General features: G+C 41.1%; 1 protein-coding gene across 1 annotated transcript in view; it reads left to right on the top strand.

The window, feature by feature from the left end:
• Window positions 1–12250: 12250 nt before the first annotated feature.
• tbc1d9 (TBC1 domain family member 9) overlaps window positions 12251–14548 on the top strand; it is a 60668-nt gene continuing 58370 nt past the window's right edge. The window contains exon 1 of the mRNA XM_033050139.1: window positions 12251–12961. Coding sequence (XP_032906030.1) covers window positions 12817–12961 — 145 coding nt within the window. The 5' untranslated portion in view covers window positions 12251–12816. The remainder of the gene's footprint in view (window positions 12962–14548) is intronic.

The raw sequence follows: 14548 nt of genomic DNA, 5'->3' as shown, positions 1-14548 counted from the left end.
TACAATTTGACCCAACAATAGCAGGCAGCAGGATTATTGTCTTCTAAATTCTGAGCATTCAAATGAATCTGATCATATAGCTACAACAATTAAAACGCAAAATGCCAGCAATGGTACAAAAGAACCACATTGTAACCCGAAAAGCCAAAGCTGCTTAAATCCATCATAAAGTGAAAAGATGACTATCTGTTCACAATATATCCTACCATTCATCATAGAAACATAGAAATTAGGTGCAGGAGTAGGCCATTCGGCCCTTCGAGCCTGCACCGCCATTCAATATGATCATGGCTGATCATCCGACTCAGTATCCCGTACCTGCCTTCTCTCCATACCCTCTGATCCCCTTAGCCACAAGGGCCACATCTAACTCCCTCTTAAATATAGCCAATGAACTGGCCTCGACTACCCTCTGTGGCAGAGAGTTCCAGAGATTCACCACTCTCTGTGTGAAAAAAGTTCTTCTCATCTCGGTTTTAAAGGATTTCCCCCTTATCCTTAAGCTGTGACCCCTTGTCCTGGACTTCCCCAACATCGGGAGCAATCTTCCTGCTTCTAGCCTGTCCAACCCCTTAAGAATTTTGTAAGTTTCTATAAGATCCCCTCTCAATCTCCTAAATTCTAGAGAGTATAAACCAAGTCTATCCAGTCTTTCTTCATAAGACAGTCCTGACATCCCAGGAATCAGTCTGGTGAACCTTCTCTGCACTCCCTCTATGGCAATAATGTCCTTCCTCAGATTTGGAGACCAAAGCTGTACGCAATACTCCAGGTGTGGTCTCACCAAGACCCTGTACAACTGCAGTAGAACCTCCCTGCTCCTATACTCAAATCCTTTTGCTATGAAAGCTAACATACCATTCGCTTTCTTCACTGCCTGCTGCACCTGCATGCCCACTTTCAATGACTGGTGTACCATGACACCCAGGTCTCGCTGCATCTCCCCTTTTCCTAGTCGGCCACCATTTAGATAATAGTCTGCTTTCCTGTTTTTGCCACCAAAATGGATAACCTCACATCATCCTTTTCATTCTATGATAAAGAACATTGAAGCAAATCTGATCACTACATCAATGATATTCTGACAATGCAAACGGACACACTATAATTAAATAAAATGTTAGACCATTGTACATAATTGATATAGGTGATGACTTAATTCTGAATATATTAGTGAACTATTTTGTCAACAATGATTGATTGTTGCTTCATACTTATAAAAAATGTTATTAACTACCACTTCAAAACCATTTCAAAAGGTATATCTCATTACCAGATAAGGTTCAAAGTTAATTCCAAAAGTGAAGATTTATCCAGTGTGCATCTTTCTACAGATTTCTAAACCTTCCATAGTTCATGTGGAATATCTGTGTCATCTTGCCAACGATGATATTCCAGTGACATAACTTTATCATTCTGTCGCTTCCCATTCTTGTTTTCACAAAGTAACCTTGTTTTTCAGAAGCTTGCTGGAATGTACTACCTGTTAATTTTTCTTTAACCTCAAGGACCCAGTTTCCAACCTCAAAATTCAACTTAAATAAATATATCTAAGTCAAAGGACTACAACATAAATATTACATTATCGCAGAGATTTATTTTAAATCAGGGTTAGGGGTATGGATATGCTGGCAAGGTTAGTATTTATTGGCCATCCCTTAAACCCTAAAGGTAAGCCATATTCTTAAACCATGATAAGTTATTTTGGTGAAGGTACTTCCATAATGCTGTGAAGGGAGTTCTAAGCTTTAAAGCCGGTGAGAAGGAGATTGTTAAAGATCAGTCATGTACTTTCTATTCAGAATGGTGTGCATCTAGTTGAACCTAAAAGGAGAGGCGTTCACATTCACCCACTAATTCTGAAAGCAAGCAATAGGCCTTCTTAATGCAACAATTATTTTGAAAGTGTACATACTTAGTATGATTGACTACAAAACAGGTATACATTTGTAGATTCATGTAATGAATATTTCACCACAAACAATAGGAAGACATAGGAGATTGTGATCAACAGCAAGACCAAGGCCAGGAAGCATAATGGTACACACAGTGGTATACATTGCCGGTGCCAAATTAGATATGGTTAAAAGCTTCAAGTTCCTAGGAGTAAATATCACCAGCAACTTGTCCTGGACTAGCCATTTTGAACCAATGGCCAAGAAAGCATGCCAATCCCTCTACTTCCTTAGAAGGCTTAGGAAGTTTGGCATGGCCCCAACAACCCTCATCAACTTCTACAGATGCGCCTAAGAAAACATTTTATTGGGATGCATCGTAGCATGGTTTGGGAACAGCTCCATCCAAGACCACAGGAAATCGCAGAGAATTGTGGATGAAGCCTTGACCATCACACAACCTCCCTTCCATTGACTCCATCTATACTTCATGCTGTTGCAGCAAGGCCACCAGCATAATCAAGGACATGTCTCACCCCCGAGACTCCCTCTTCTCCCTTCTCCCATCAGGTAAAAGGTACCGAAGTGTGAAAATGCATACCTCCAGATTCAGGCACAGTTTCTTCTCAGCTGTTATCATACAACTGAAACATCCTATCACCAACTAGAAAGTGGTCCTGACCTACAATCTACCTCATTGGAGACCCTCGGAATATCTTTCATTGGACTTTTATGGACATTATCTTGCACTAAATGGTATTCCCTTTATCCTGTATCTGTACACTGTGGCGGGCTTGATTGTAATCATGTATAGTCTTTGTGCTGACTGGATAGCATGCAACCAAAAATGTACGTGACAATAATCTAAACTAAACTAAACTATAAAGGGCCTTATTTGGCATATGTAGCAAAATCTGCATTGATAATTTGTCATTTTAGTATTTACACTTTCTCACTGCTAACAAGTATCAATACAGTAAATGGGGCATTTCATTAAATATTACCTACAAAAGGCTGAAACTAATGTCATTAAAATATGTACAACAGTAAATATTTACATAATCAGAAATGTAATTCCAAATAGGATGGGTTTCATTATGTTTTGCTCTTATTACAGATAAATATTTCATTAATTAATAATCACACTACTTGTGGATCCTGCTGCTTCACTACTAAAAGCATTTTGCATAAAGTTCAAACTAATGTACATCGTATTTAGATTTTTATTTCTTTACACTTTTGCATTTTAAAAGGCAAGTGTATCCTGCAATCACCTTCAGTTGAATTAAATCCAATAACTATAATAATTTATATGTCCTTTTATTTGGCCATTATATAAGAAATATTTTGAAGAGGATATTGTAAGAATGAGGAGTGGAATGCATTTGCTAAATGAGTATCTTGACATAATCATATCTAGGACAATAAATTGTTCATAAATAATATATTGTGCAGTTTTAAAACCATGCTGAGTGAACTATCATAAATCAGGTAGAATATTTATTGTATTGTCCTTTCAACGTGAGCTTCTTCTTCTTCTTATCGAGTCCACACAGAAGATTAGAAGTTGTTCAGCCAGAGCTGAACACACATCTCAGCATCTGCACACAATGGTGTCTGTCTTGTCGCTTCTTGGGAAGATTGGTGGAAACAGGACTGCGACGTGAACGCTCTTTCCTTGACCATAACGTGAGCTACCACATAGTGATATAAAAATCAGAAATATTTATGCAATCAATGTTCCCTAAATTCTAAAAGCATCAAGTATAGCAACAGCATGCTTATACGACTGCACCAATAGCCTGAACCAATAATCCAGAGATATGAATTAAATCCCATCATAGGAATTTTAAATAATGTTAATTAACTAAATCTGAAATAAAAAGCAAGAATCAATAATCGTGATCTGCTTACTATTTGGCTGTCCACATTTCATCTGATTTGTCAGTTACTTACAGTGTAGGAAATCTGCTGTCTTCATGCATTCTGCCTGATATCATAGGAATGTGATTTGATTTTTATTGACCTGATCTATTGACAAAGTTGTATTGAAATTAGTACAAATATCAATATCAAAAATAAAACCCGAAGGGCCACTCAGCATGTGTCTAATATATATCGAAGCACTCCTTACTAACATTGGGGAGCTTCAGACAATCAGGAAAGCCTGGTTATGAACAGCCTGGCACAGTTCTTAACCAAGCTTTCCTGGTTCATAAACAAAAGACAATGTGCTGAAAGAACTCAGCAGGTCAAGCACCATCTGTGGAGGGAATTGAGATGATGGTTTGGGTTAGGACCCTTCTTCAGTCCTGAAATGTTGTCTGTCCATTCCCTCCACAGATACAGTACTGCCTCACCCGCTGAGTTCCTCCAGCACTTTATTTTTTCGCTCAAGATTCCAGCATCCACAGTTTCTTGCAACATTCCAAACTCTCCATTACCATCCCTGGATGTATCCTGTCCCATAGGCCACCAGATGTTCATTCAGAATAAAGTGTTTGCGGGAGTCTTTCATTAACACTAGACCCCATCTATCTTCTATCTATTTATCTTCTATACATACATAATACATAACTATAACTAAAACTCTGATCTTGTTATCTTCTTTTTTGGCGGTCTTTCTATTTGCGCAAAAACGGTTTGCGATAACGCTACGATTTTTCACCAGTTCACTCACAGGTCTCCTGTGCTGCGAGTGAGCCAAGTTTCGTTCTGATCGGTTGAATGTCATAAAAGTTAGAATTCCACAGATGCACCATCCTCTGACTAAAAAAATGTCTCCTCATCTCCTTCCTAAAAGAACATAGAGGCTATGACATCTGGTCCTAGACGCTCCCACTAGTGGAAACATCCTCTCCACATCCACTCTATCCAAGCCTTTCACTATTCTGTATTTTTTAATGAGGTCCCCCCTCATTCTTCTAAACTCCAGGCCCAGTGCCGACCCACACTCATCATTGGTTAACCTACTCATTCTTGGGATCATTCTTGTAAACCTCCTCTGGACACTATCCAGAGCCAGCAAGTCCTTCCTCAGATACGGTGCCCAAAATTGCACACAAAATTCCAAATGCAGCCTTACGAGCGCCTTATGGAGCCTCAGGATTACATCACTGTTTTTGTATACAAGCCCACTGGAAATAATTGCTAGCATTGAGTTTGCTTTCCCTGCAACCAATTCGACTTGCAGATTAACGTTTTGGGAATCCCAAGTCTCTTTGTACCTTCGGTTTCTGGATTCTCTCACGTATAGAAAATAGTCTACGCCTTTATTCCTACTGCCAGAATGCATGACTCCACACTTTGCTACACTACATTCCATCTGCCACTTCTCTGCCCACTCCCCTGTCCAAGTCCTTCTGCAGAGTCCCTGCTTTCTCTACACAATCTTCCACTTATTTTTGTATTATCCGCAAACTTGGTCACAAAGACTTCAATCCCCTCTTCCAAATTATTAATATACAATGTGAATAGTAGCAGCCCCCGCACCAACCTCTGTGGAACTCCGCTAGTTACAGGATGAGGAAGAAGTGATTGATTCAGGGGGGGAAGAAGCTGTTCTTAAGTCTGAACATCTGGGTTTTCAAGCTCTGGTATCTTCTCCCAGAAGCCAGAAGTTATAAAATGGAATGGCAGGGTGGCTGGTCCTTGATGCAATGTGCCATGAAGATGGACTTCATGATGGACTGGGCTGAGCAAGTTCAGGCTGTCGAGAGCAGAGCAGTTGCTGTACCAGGCTGAGATGCATTCGATCGGAATACTTTCTATCGATGTTTGATAAAATCTTTGTGTGCATACCGAATCTTCTGATGCCTGAGAGTAAATACGCTGATATGTGTTTTTGACCACCATAGAAGTGTGAAGACTCAAGGCTAGGTTGCCGATTATATGATAGCTAGGAACTTGAAGCTGTCAGTCATCTCTATAGCTGTTCTGTTGATGAGGACAGTGTTCTGTTCATCAACCAACACCCCCCCCCTCCCTCTTGCCTGAATTCTCTCATCTGGCCGACAACACTAATAATAGCAGCAAAATTAGAGATTTGCTTTGTGCTTCCACTGTTATTTTATGCTTCTAATACTGTACTACTATTTTATGGCGGTGGTCTCTCAGTGGCTGCAGCAGAGTTGATGGGCGGGCGGCTGTTTCTTTGTAGCTGAGGAGGCTGCAGACGGCCTTGATAGACAAGTTGAAGAACTTCTATCAGCTTGCCATGAGCCGTGCAAGAGTTACAGATAAAATTTGACCATTTTTATCAGCAGAGCAATTTACCCTGAGCCCGATTCAGGTGGGCAATTCTTACATTTGTATTTTTAAATACCCCATTTATTAATTTCATAATAAGTTTAATTTAAAAAATGACAATAGGTTTGTTTTTAGAAATCATGATTGGGAATTTTACTTCTCTGTCTTTGTTGAGGAGATACAGCCACAACAATGAAAGAAGATTCGTCAGAGTGAAAAAAAAGAAATATTGCTATCATCAGTAGCATCTGGTAATTTAAAAGGTCATGTTTTAATCATTTCTGGAGGTGCTTTACACTCACTTAAAAACACTCATAAAGTAATAAAATGACATTTATCAGTAATAACAAATAGTTGGAAAAAGAAAATACAGCATTTTTGTATCTCAACACAGGCTTCTTTACATTGTCCTTAATGTCAACTTCCTCCCCTTCAGCAAAAGCCGATTGAAATTACCACATGCAGATTACATTGGCTACTGTGTTGAGGCTACAGGTGGGCGAGAGTGCAGTGCTGTTCTGGTTTCTGACCTCAGCATCTAAATTTCCTTCGTACATTATGAAGACAACCAAGTTTCACTCTGAGCGACCACCAGAGGGAAAGTCTAAACCACCAGCAACTCATTTCAGCCACCCAACTGGCTTTTTGGTGCCTCAACTCTCTTAGGTTGTTAACTGCAACAAATATACATTATCAAACTGAGCCCTGTGGAGAAAGCTGCACAACTGTGGTTAATCTTGCTATTATTTTTTTTATAGTGACATCCGTGTTAAAATTAATGGCATGTTAACAACTCTCACTAATGTGCAAGTTTAGTCATTCCATACCTCTATCTCAAAACTGGAACATTCCCAAAAGTTTGACAATTATTTTCACTTTCTCCTTAAGAGGGAGCCTTCAATTGCATATGCAGTAGTAGGCCCCTCTCGGTCATGACTGACCATGGGTGATGTCATATGGAGGACAGGTTGTTGCCCATGCAGCACGTCCTCCCTCTCCACATCGCTGATCAATCCAAAGGAACAGCAGGCGCTGGCAGAGCGAGGTTGTGGACAACGACAAACTGCTTTAAGGTCTCTGATTCCGGATTTTCTTGAGGTTTACTCCTGGAGCCTTTTCCATGACTGGATATGGCAACAAGGCAGTGGAGGTTTTAAATCAGAATTTCCCCTCTCCTAGATGGACTGTCTTCCCAGGCAATTGCAGATACATATTCTGCAATAATGGGTTTAACCTAGAAATCAGTGATCACGATACCAAGACAATACTTGCATGTACAAATGTAAGGTGTTTGGTGCCATGGGAACTTTGCCCATTTTCACATTTTTTTTAAATCGCGATTTTATTTCTGAATATGGGAAAAATTACATGTAGACCCAAGAGACTGCAGATGCTGGAATATTGAGGAAAACACAAAGTGCTGTGGAACAGGCAGCATCTGGGGAGGGAATGGATAGGCAACATTTTGGGTCAGGACCCTTCATCAAACTGATTGGAGTAGGGGGGGAAGAGTGTGAAAAGCAAGGTAGGGACAGAACAAAGCATAGCAAGTGATGTGCATACAGTTGAGGTGGGTTTGATTAGCAGAGGGATGGAATAAGCGACAAAGGCTCGATGTGAAAAGTACGCAAAGTGATGTCAGTTAAGAAGTGAGGAGGAGTGAGATGTAAAGGAAAGGGAAGGGAGTGTTTGCAAAGAGACAGGGAGAGTGGAAAGAGGAGGGAAAAGGTAATGGGGCTTGGGGATGGGAGATGAGTGTACGATGGAAGAGAAATGAGTAGGGTGATAGGAAGGTGTAGGAGATATTACTTAAAGTTGGAAAAATTCAATGTTCATACCATTCCGTTGAAAGCAACCCAAATGGAATATGAGGTGCTGTTTGGTCACTTTGAGTGTGCTATCACTCTGGCAACAGAGGAGGCAAAGGACTGAAAGTTTGCTATGGGAAGGAGAGTTAATTACATGTAATTGTTGCCAATAAAATACAGGCAGAGAAAAGTCACTCAGCAATGAACATTAAGATTCTATCTGGAATGGCTTCACAATATTTCTGAAAATTTCATGAGATCTACTAATATGTTATTTATTCAAACACATGACTACGCATTAGGCAATTTGTTCAGAGAAGGGATACCTGCAAAGGAGGTTATGTTCTGCACCATTATATAGATGTAGCTGTCCATTTCCGTGCTAAGATATAGGAAACAAATTTCAATTTCATTAAATTAGAAGCATTTCTGCATTACTAGCAATTAATTCCTTAGGCCCTGCTCAAAGTCTTTCTTGGCAGTGTTTAGGGCCCAAGACCATGGGGGTTTCTGTTCTCTCTAAGCTTCCTGAAATTACATCTTTGATTTTCTTCTGTTATTCTTGTTCTGGGGAATAAGATATGGTTATGCAATCCTCTACTTGACAGCAGTCCGTTAACATACCATCCAAGAAACCATCCTTCAGATACCAAACTAAAAGCATGAACATCCAGAGGATTCAGAACAATAATATTCCAGCTATTTCACATGGCAGGATTTGGTCATCACTGTGAACCAAAGTTATTTCTCTCATTTATATCAAGAGTATGAATACACAATTTTATTACGAACCAATACTTGGAATGAAAGGAGAGTGAGAGTGATCCCAAAGATGTGTGGATTGGTAGGTCAACGGACTGCTGTAAATTCCCCCAAGTATGTAGGTGAGTGGTAAAATCTGAGGGCAGTTGATGGGGATGTGGGAAGAAAAGATTATATGCAGAATTTGTGTGGGATCAGGATTGCTCTGTAAGCTAGCACAGAAGGGCTGTAATGGTCTCCTATTTCATCATGGTATAGAAATTGTACTGTAATTCATGTTAAGTTTTGTATTTTTGGCTAGGGCACATTATTGAGGAAAAGTAGAGAGTGCTTTATTTTGCATATCGCTGTGCTACATCTGAGAATGCTTAGTGCTAAATGGAAAGCAACATCGCTCACATAAATTGTCATCTCTATGCTTGCCCTGAAAAGATCCGAGAGATTTTTCACCAATTCCAATGTTTACTTGAAAATGTGGAATGAATCTCACAAAGTAAGATTATTGCATCTTACAAAGGATGATGATTATAAGTAGATTTTCCAAGTCCTCTTTGAATGCTATACTGCATTGGCGTAATAGCAAGGGAAAAACATAAAGAAACCAAAATCACAATTTCCTTATCTCTATACAAACTAATTGATACTGATCTCACAAAAGCTGAAACCAGAAGCGTGTTAATGACTTCCCTGATAAGATATTTTGTGTGTTGCAAATCTATAATAGTAGCACACTAACATTGTTTGTCCTTTCACTGATTTATTCCATTCAAGACCAAACATGTAGAATATGGATAATGATGCAAGACTCCTGCAATTCCTATTCATACAGAAATGAACTACACATATTCAGCCAGGAGAATCATAAATTCAAAAGGATGATTTCATTCCATAGTACGCAGCAGTTGTCTGCCAATCACAGCCTTTCTACAGTTGGACTGGATTTTTACCGTGCCTTCTTTTATAAAAGATAATCTCTCATTTAAAATGTTCAAACCTGTTTATGAAAACAAAACTGCCTAATGACATCTTATGTGGGCCTACCATAGTTAATAAACTGATTATTATCTGGGAAATGTGTAGAACAACTGTAAACCCAACATTTAAATCACCTTTCAATTGTTTGTTTACAATTGAGCGAGAGTCTGTTTGGTTAAATGGTACACTTGAGAAATCTTTTCTATCATTTTATGGGAAAACAACTAAATTATTTTGAAAAGTGATATTTTCGTTATGGTGCTGTATGTAGAGTATGTAGAGTATATACCTCCTATGTAGAGTGGGAATGAACAAAAAACAAGTGTCAGTTAAATCAGTCTAGTTGCCAATCATATATGCAATAGCTATGTTGAATTATATACTGGGTTCCCCACAACTTGAGTTTGACAGGCTCTTTTTGGGGCAGAGCTTCAGCTTATTTTCTTCGTATAGTTGATACATGATGTAAAAATATACCTTTATTCAGAAAAAATCATACCAACTATTATAAGAAAATGCAGCTACAAAAACTAATAATCAATTTGCCCTTTCCAATTTGATCATGTATAACACCAGGTTAAAAGGTGATTGGTTACAGCAACTGAAAGATCTTTCAAGATGTCCTATTTTCAGCTTTTGAGATATTGGTTATTGACCTTTAGGGCTCGCATTGAATCGGGCCCGGCGATTTTATTTTTGGTTATTGGCCAACAATTTGTCAATTATATTGCTGGTTAATCCCAAATATTTCTGCTTCAATAAATGAAATGAACATGGAAGGTGAGATTTGCTTCTTGTTATTAAAAAACATTGTCAAGGCTCTGCCAAAATTCCTGTTCACGAGGAAAGGATTCAGCAGCTTATTTTTGTACTCCGATCCTCAAAAAGCAACAAGGGGCAACCCTCTCACGTTAAACCAGCAGCTTTTATTCGCCATCCAGTTGCATTTTATTGGGTTCCAACCTGGATCAGATGCCTTGGCATTTCCAGAAGTAATTGAATTTTGTAATTAGCTACAATTAGGTAACTAACTATATGCTTTAATTTCAGGTCATCCATGTAAGATTGTTTCATATTTGTTTCAGAATGCTTCAATCTATAATAACTGAAAATTTCATTCAGTTCTCTTAATTTTTAAGAAAGTTATGGGCTTTTGACTGTCCTCGATCACAGCTTTTGTGTTAAGTCAATGGAAAAGCAAAACAAGATGCTATGAAAATGAAAGTATGAAAATGGCCATAACTTTTTTAATACTGAAGATGTGAATGAATTAGATGTCAAATTAAACTTCTTTTTATGCTTTATCTGATGGGATAAATTGCAGACTTGATTTTTAAATCTCAAAATGTTGTAACATTGCTAAATCTCCACGTTCGCGGTGGCGTGGTCGTTGTTTTCCCTTTCTGGGGCGGGGAGGAGGGGGTTTAAATACACACACCTGCGTCCTGCGACATTCACCCCGAAACCCCAGAACAAACAGTGTGTATGTAGGAAGGAAGGAAGGAACGAACTGCAGATGCTGGTTTACACCAAAGATCACAGCTCCGCTCTCTATGATCTTTGGTTTACACCGAAGATGTATCCCAGCTACAAAGACAGATGTATACAGCAATTCGTTCTTCCCCCGCACAATTAAAGCATGGAATAATCTCCACCCAACTAATCTCCACCCAACTGAGGCGTGTGATGACATGGGCATCACACGCCTCAGCACTCGTGAGTAAGGCAAGGCAGCGCCTTTACCACCTCAGGCAATTGAGGAAATTCAGAGTGTCTCCGAGGATCCTCCAGTGCTTCTACGCAGCGGCGGTGGAAAGCATCTTGTCCGGGAACATTACCATCTGGTTTGGGAATTGCTCTGCCAAGGACAAGAAGGCTCTGCAGAGAGTAGTGCGTTCGGCCGAACGCACTATGGGAACTTCACTTGCCCCCCTGCAGGAACTATGCATCAGGAGGTGCAACTCCAGAGCCAACAATATCATGAGAGACCCCTTCCACTCCTGCAACGGACTGTTCCAGCTGCTACGGTCAGGCAAACGCCTCCGTTGCCATGCGGTGAGAACGGAGAGGTTGAGAAGGAGTTTCTTCCCAGAGGCCATTCGGACTGTAAACGCCTATCTCACCAGGGACTAACTCTACTGAACGTGTTTCCTTCCATTATTTATTATGTAAAGGTATATGTGTGTTATGATTGTGTTTATAGTTTGTTTGGCTGTTTGTCTTTTTGTACAAAAGTCCGCGAGCATTGCCACTTTCATTTCACTGCACATCTCGTATGTGTATGTGACAAATAAACTTGACTTGGACTTGACTAGTTACCCAACCAGATGCAACTAAATGTAAAGTAGCTCTTTCTTCCCAATAACCCTTTCTGGCTTAATCCCTCCCTTCACCACCTCCAGTTTAAATTCCATTTGGAATATTTTGGAGGACCAAGAACCAAGAAGATGGACGCAAAGTGAGTTGCTCCAGAACAATAGCCCAGGTAGCTGATGTAAGCCGTGATGCCTGGTGAGAGGCGGGGTGTGTGTGTGTGTGTGTGTGGGGGGCGTTACTTGCTTGTTGCCGGCGTGAGGTGACGGTGCCGATGCCCGAGCCGCCGCTGTCAGACGCTGTCCGTCCCGCTCCGGCCGCTGCATCAACAAGAGCGGACGCCTCGGCCCGCGGCCCGTGACCCCTCCCCCTCCCCCTCCTTCCTCGCGCCGCTGACGTCTCCGGAATTCTATTTTTTGAACGACCGCGGAGTTCGAATACGGTTGCTCGAGCCTGCGTGATGACGTAGCCGTCGCTCGCTCGCTCGCGCTGACGCGGGCTCTCGGTGGGGTTTTTTTAATTGTTTGTTGTTTTTAATCATCTATGTCGCCCGTCGACAACATCCCTCGTCGTTAACACATCCCGGTTTTCATTGGGAAAAGACAACGGACGTGGTGGGAGAGTGTGACCGAGCGATTGGGACGTCCATATAGACTGGGTGTTGAGGGAGTGACTGACTGACCCCTCGTCTCCCGGTGATGTCGCCGCAGTCGCAGCTCGGCTGCTGAGATTTATCCTGCCCCTCGCTCTCCCTCCTGCTTCATATATATATATATATATATTGTCGGATTGCTGCTTGCTTGCTGCTGTCAGCTATGTGGGTCAAGCCCGAAGAGGTGCTGCTGGCCAACGCGCTGTGGGTGACGGAGAGAGCCAACCCGTACTTCGTGCTGCAGAGGAGGAAAGGACACGGGGAAGGTGGCGGCGGCGGCGGCGGCGGCGGCAGAGGCGGGCTGGCGGGTAAGTCAAGTCAACCCAACCCAACCCAACCCGGTGTAATAAAGCGACCTTGCCCCGCGGCCACGCACGGGGAGGGGGCATGCAAACGTGTCCCACATGTAGTGGCACCGCACGGCACGGCCAACATTTGTGTGCTGAACAAGAAGTCTGAAGAAGGGTTTCGGCCCGAAACGTTGCCTATTTCCTTCGCTCCATAGATGCTGCTGCACCCGCTGAGTTTCTCCAGCACTTTTGTCTACCTTCGATTTTCCAGCATCTGCAGTTCCTTCTTAAACAACATTTGTGTGCGATGGGTTGCAGCGCGGGTAAACATTAATTTCTGCAAATTGATAATTGATTCTGCGTGTAATATCCATTGCCCGCATTATGTTTACAAGCATAATGTAGACCACATATAATGCCCCCACCCCCGAGGCAACATTTTTACCACCGTGTGGGTACGAGAGTGTGATTTTAAGTTAAAATATTAATAGTAATTGCGGGTGTATTTCAGGCGTAGACTTGGTTCCTCAGATTTGTATAAAATCTGTCAATTCAGCTTCTGTCAGTTGAGATCGGTTTTCCGTAGGTCACATAAGAGCTGTTTAGTCCTTGCGATATAACCTATCAATTCTGTTATCTAATTACACTACATAACACCCCGTTTGTGTCTTTTTCCCCCGTGAAATAACGTAGCCTCTATTTTGAATTTTACTGACATTTAAAAATCACAAGTTTTAATAGAGTTTTAAGAATTGACTTGTGGTTTTCTCTTATTCCAATGAAATGATTATATATCCCATTAGCTGAGTTCAACCCAGTGAAAAATATCTAACCAATATCTTTGTTAAATATCTTGTGTTTGGTTTACAGGGTATTGGTGCCAGTGCATCGTGTAACTGCTGGAAATTTACTCTTGTGTTAATGTTTTTCAACATTTATTACAACATGTAAATATACTCCCTGTTGACATTTATTGTAGTTTTTGCATTTGATAAAAATGTTTTTTTGCAGAACTTGGTTTACATTGATTACAGGATCTTCCAATGCAGGAGGTTGTGCCGGGCAGACAAAAGTGTTAGAGAAACTCAGCGGGTGCAGCAGCATCTATGGAGCAAAGGAAATAGGCAATGTTTCGGGCCGAAACCCTTCTTCTGACTGATGGCGGGCAGATTAGGCTAGGCATGCCTGCACTTCCAGGGGGGAAAAGGAGGAAAGAAGAACAAGCTATGTCACTGTAGATAACAGATGTAGAAATGAAATCAAGTTTCCTGAAGTTGTGGAATTCAATAATGACTTCATAAGACTGCAGTGTGATTAGATGGAAGATGAGGGGCTGTTCATCAATCTTATGATGGGCTTCAATGTAACTGCAAGGGGCCACAGACCAATAAGTCAGTAGGAATGAGAATTAAAGTGACAGGCGACAGGAAGCTTGGGGTTGCCTTTGTGGATTCAACACAGGTGCGGTCACACAACCTGTGGTTGGTTTCTCCTGTGCAGAGGAGACCACGTGGTGAACACAGAATGCCGTACACAGGGTGAAATGCAAGTAAATTGCTGCTTACTTGGAAAGAATGTTTAGGTTACTATAGGGTAGGAAGAAAG

Source organism: Amblyraja radiata, chromosome 1 (assembly GCF_010909765.2).
Source record: "Amblyraja radiata isolate CabotCenter1 chromosome 1, sAmbRad1.1.pri, whole genome shotgun sequence".
Classification (NCBI taxonomy): Eukaryota; Metazoa; Chordata; class Chondrichthyes; order Rajiformes; family Rajidae; genus Amblyraja; species Amblyraja radiata.
This window is presented reverse-complemented; position numbering and strand designations above follow the sequence as displayed.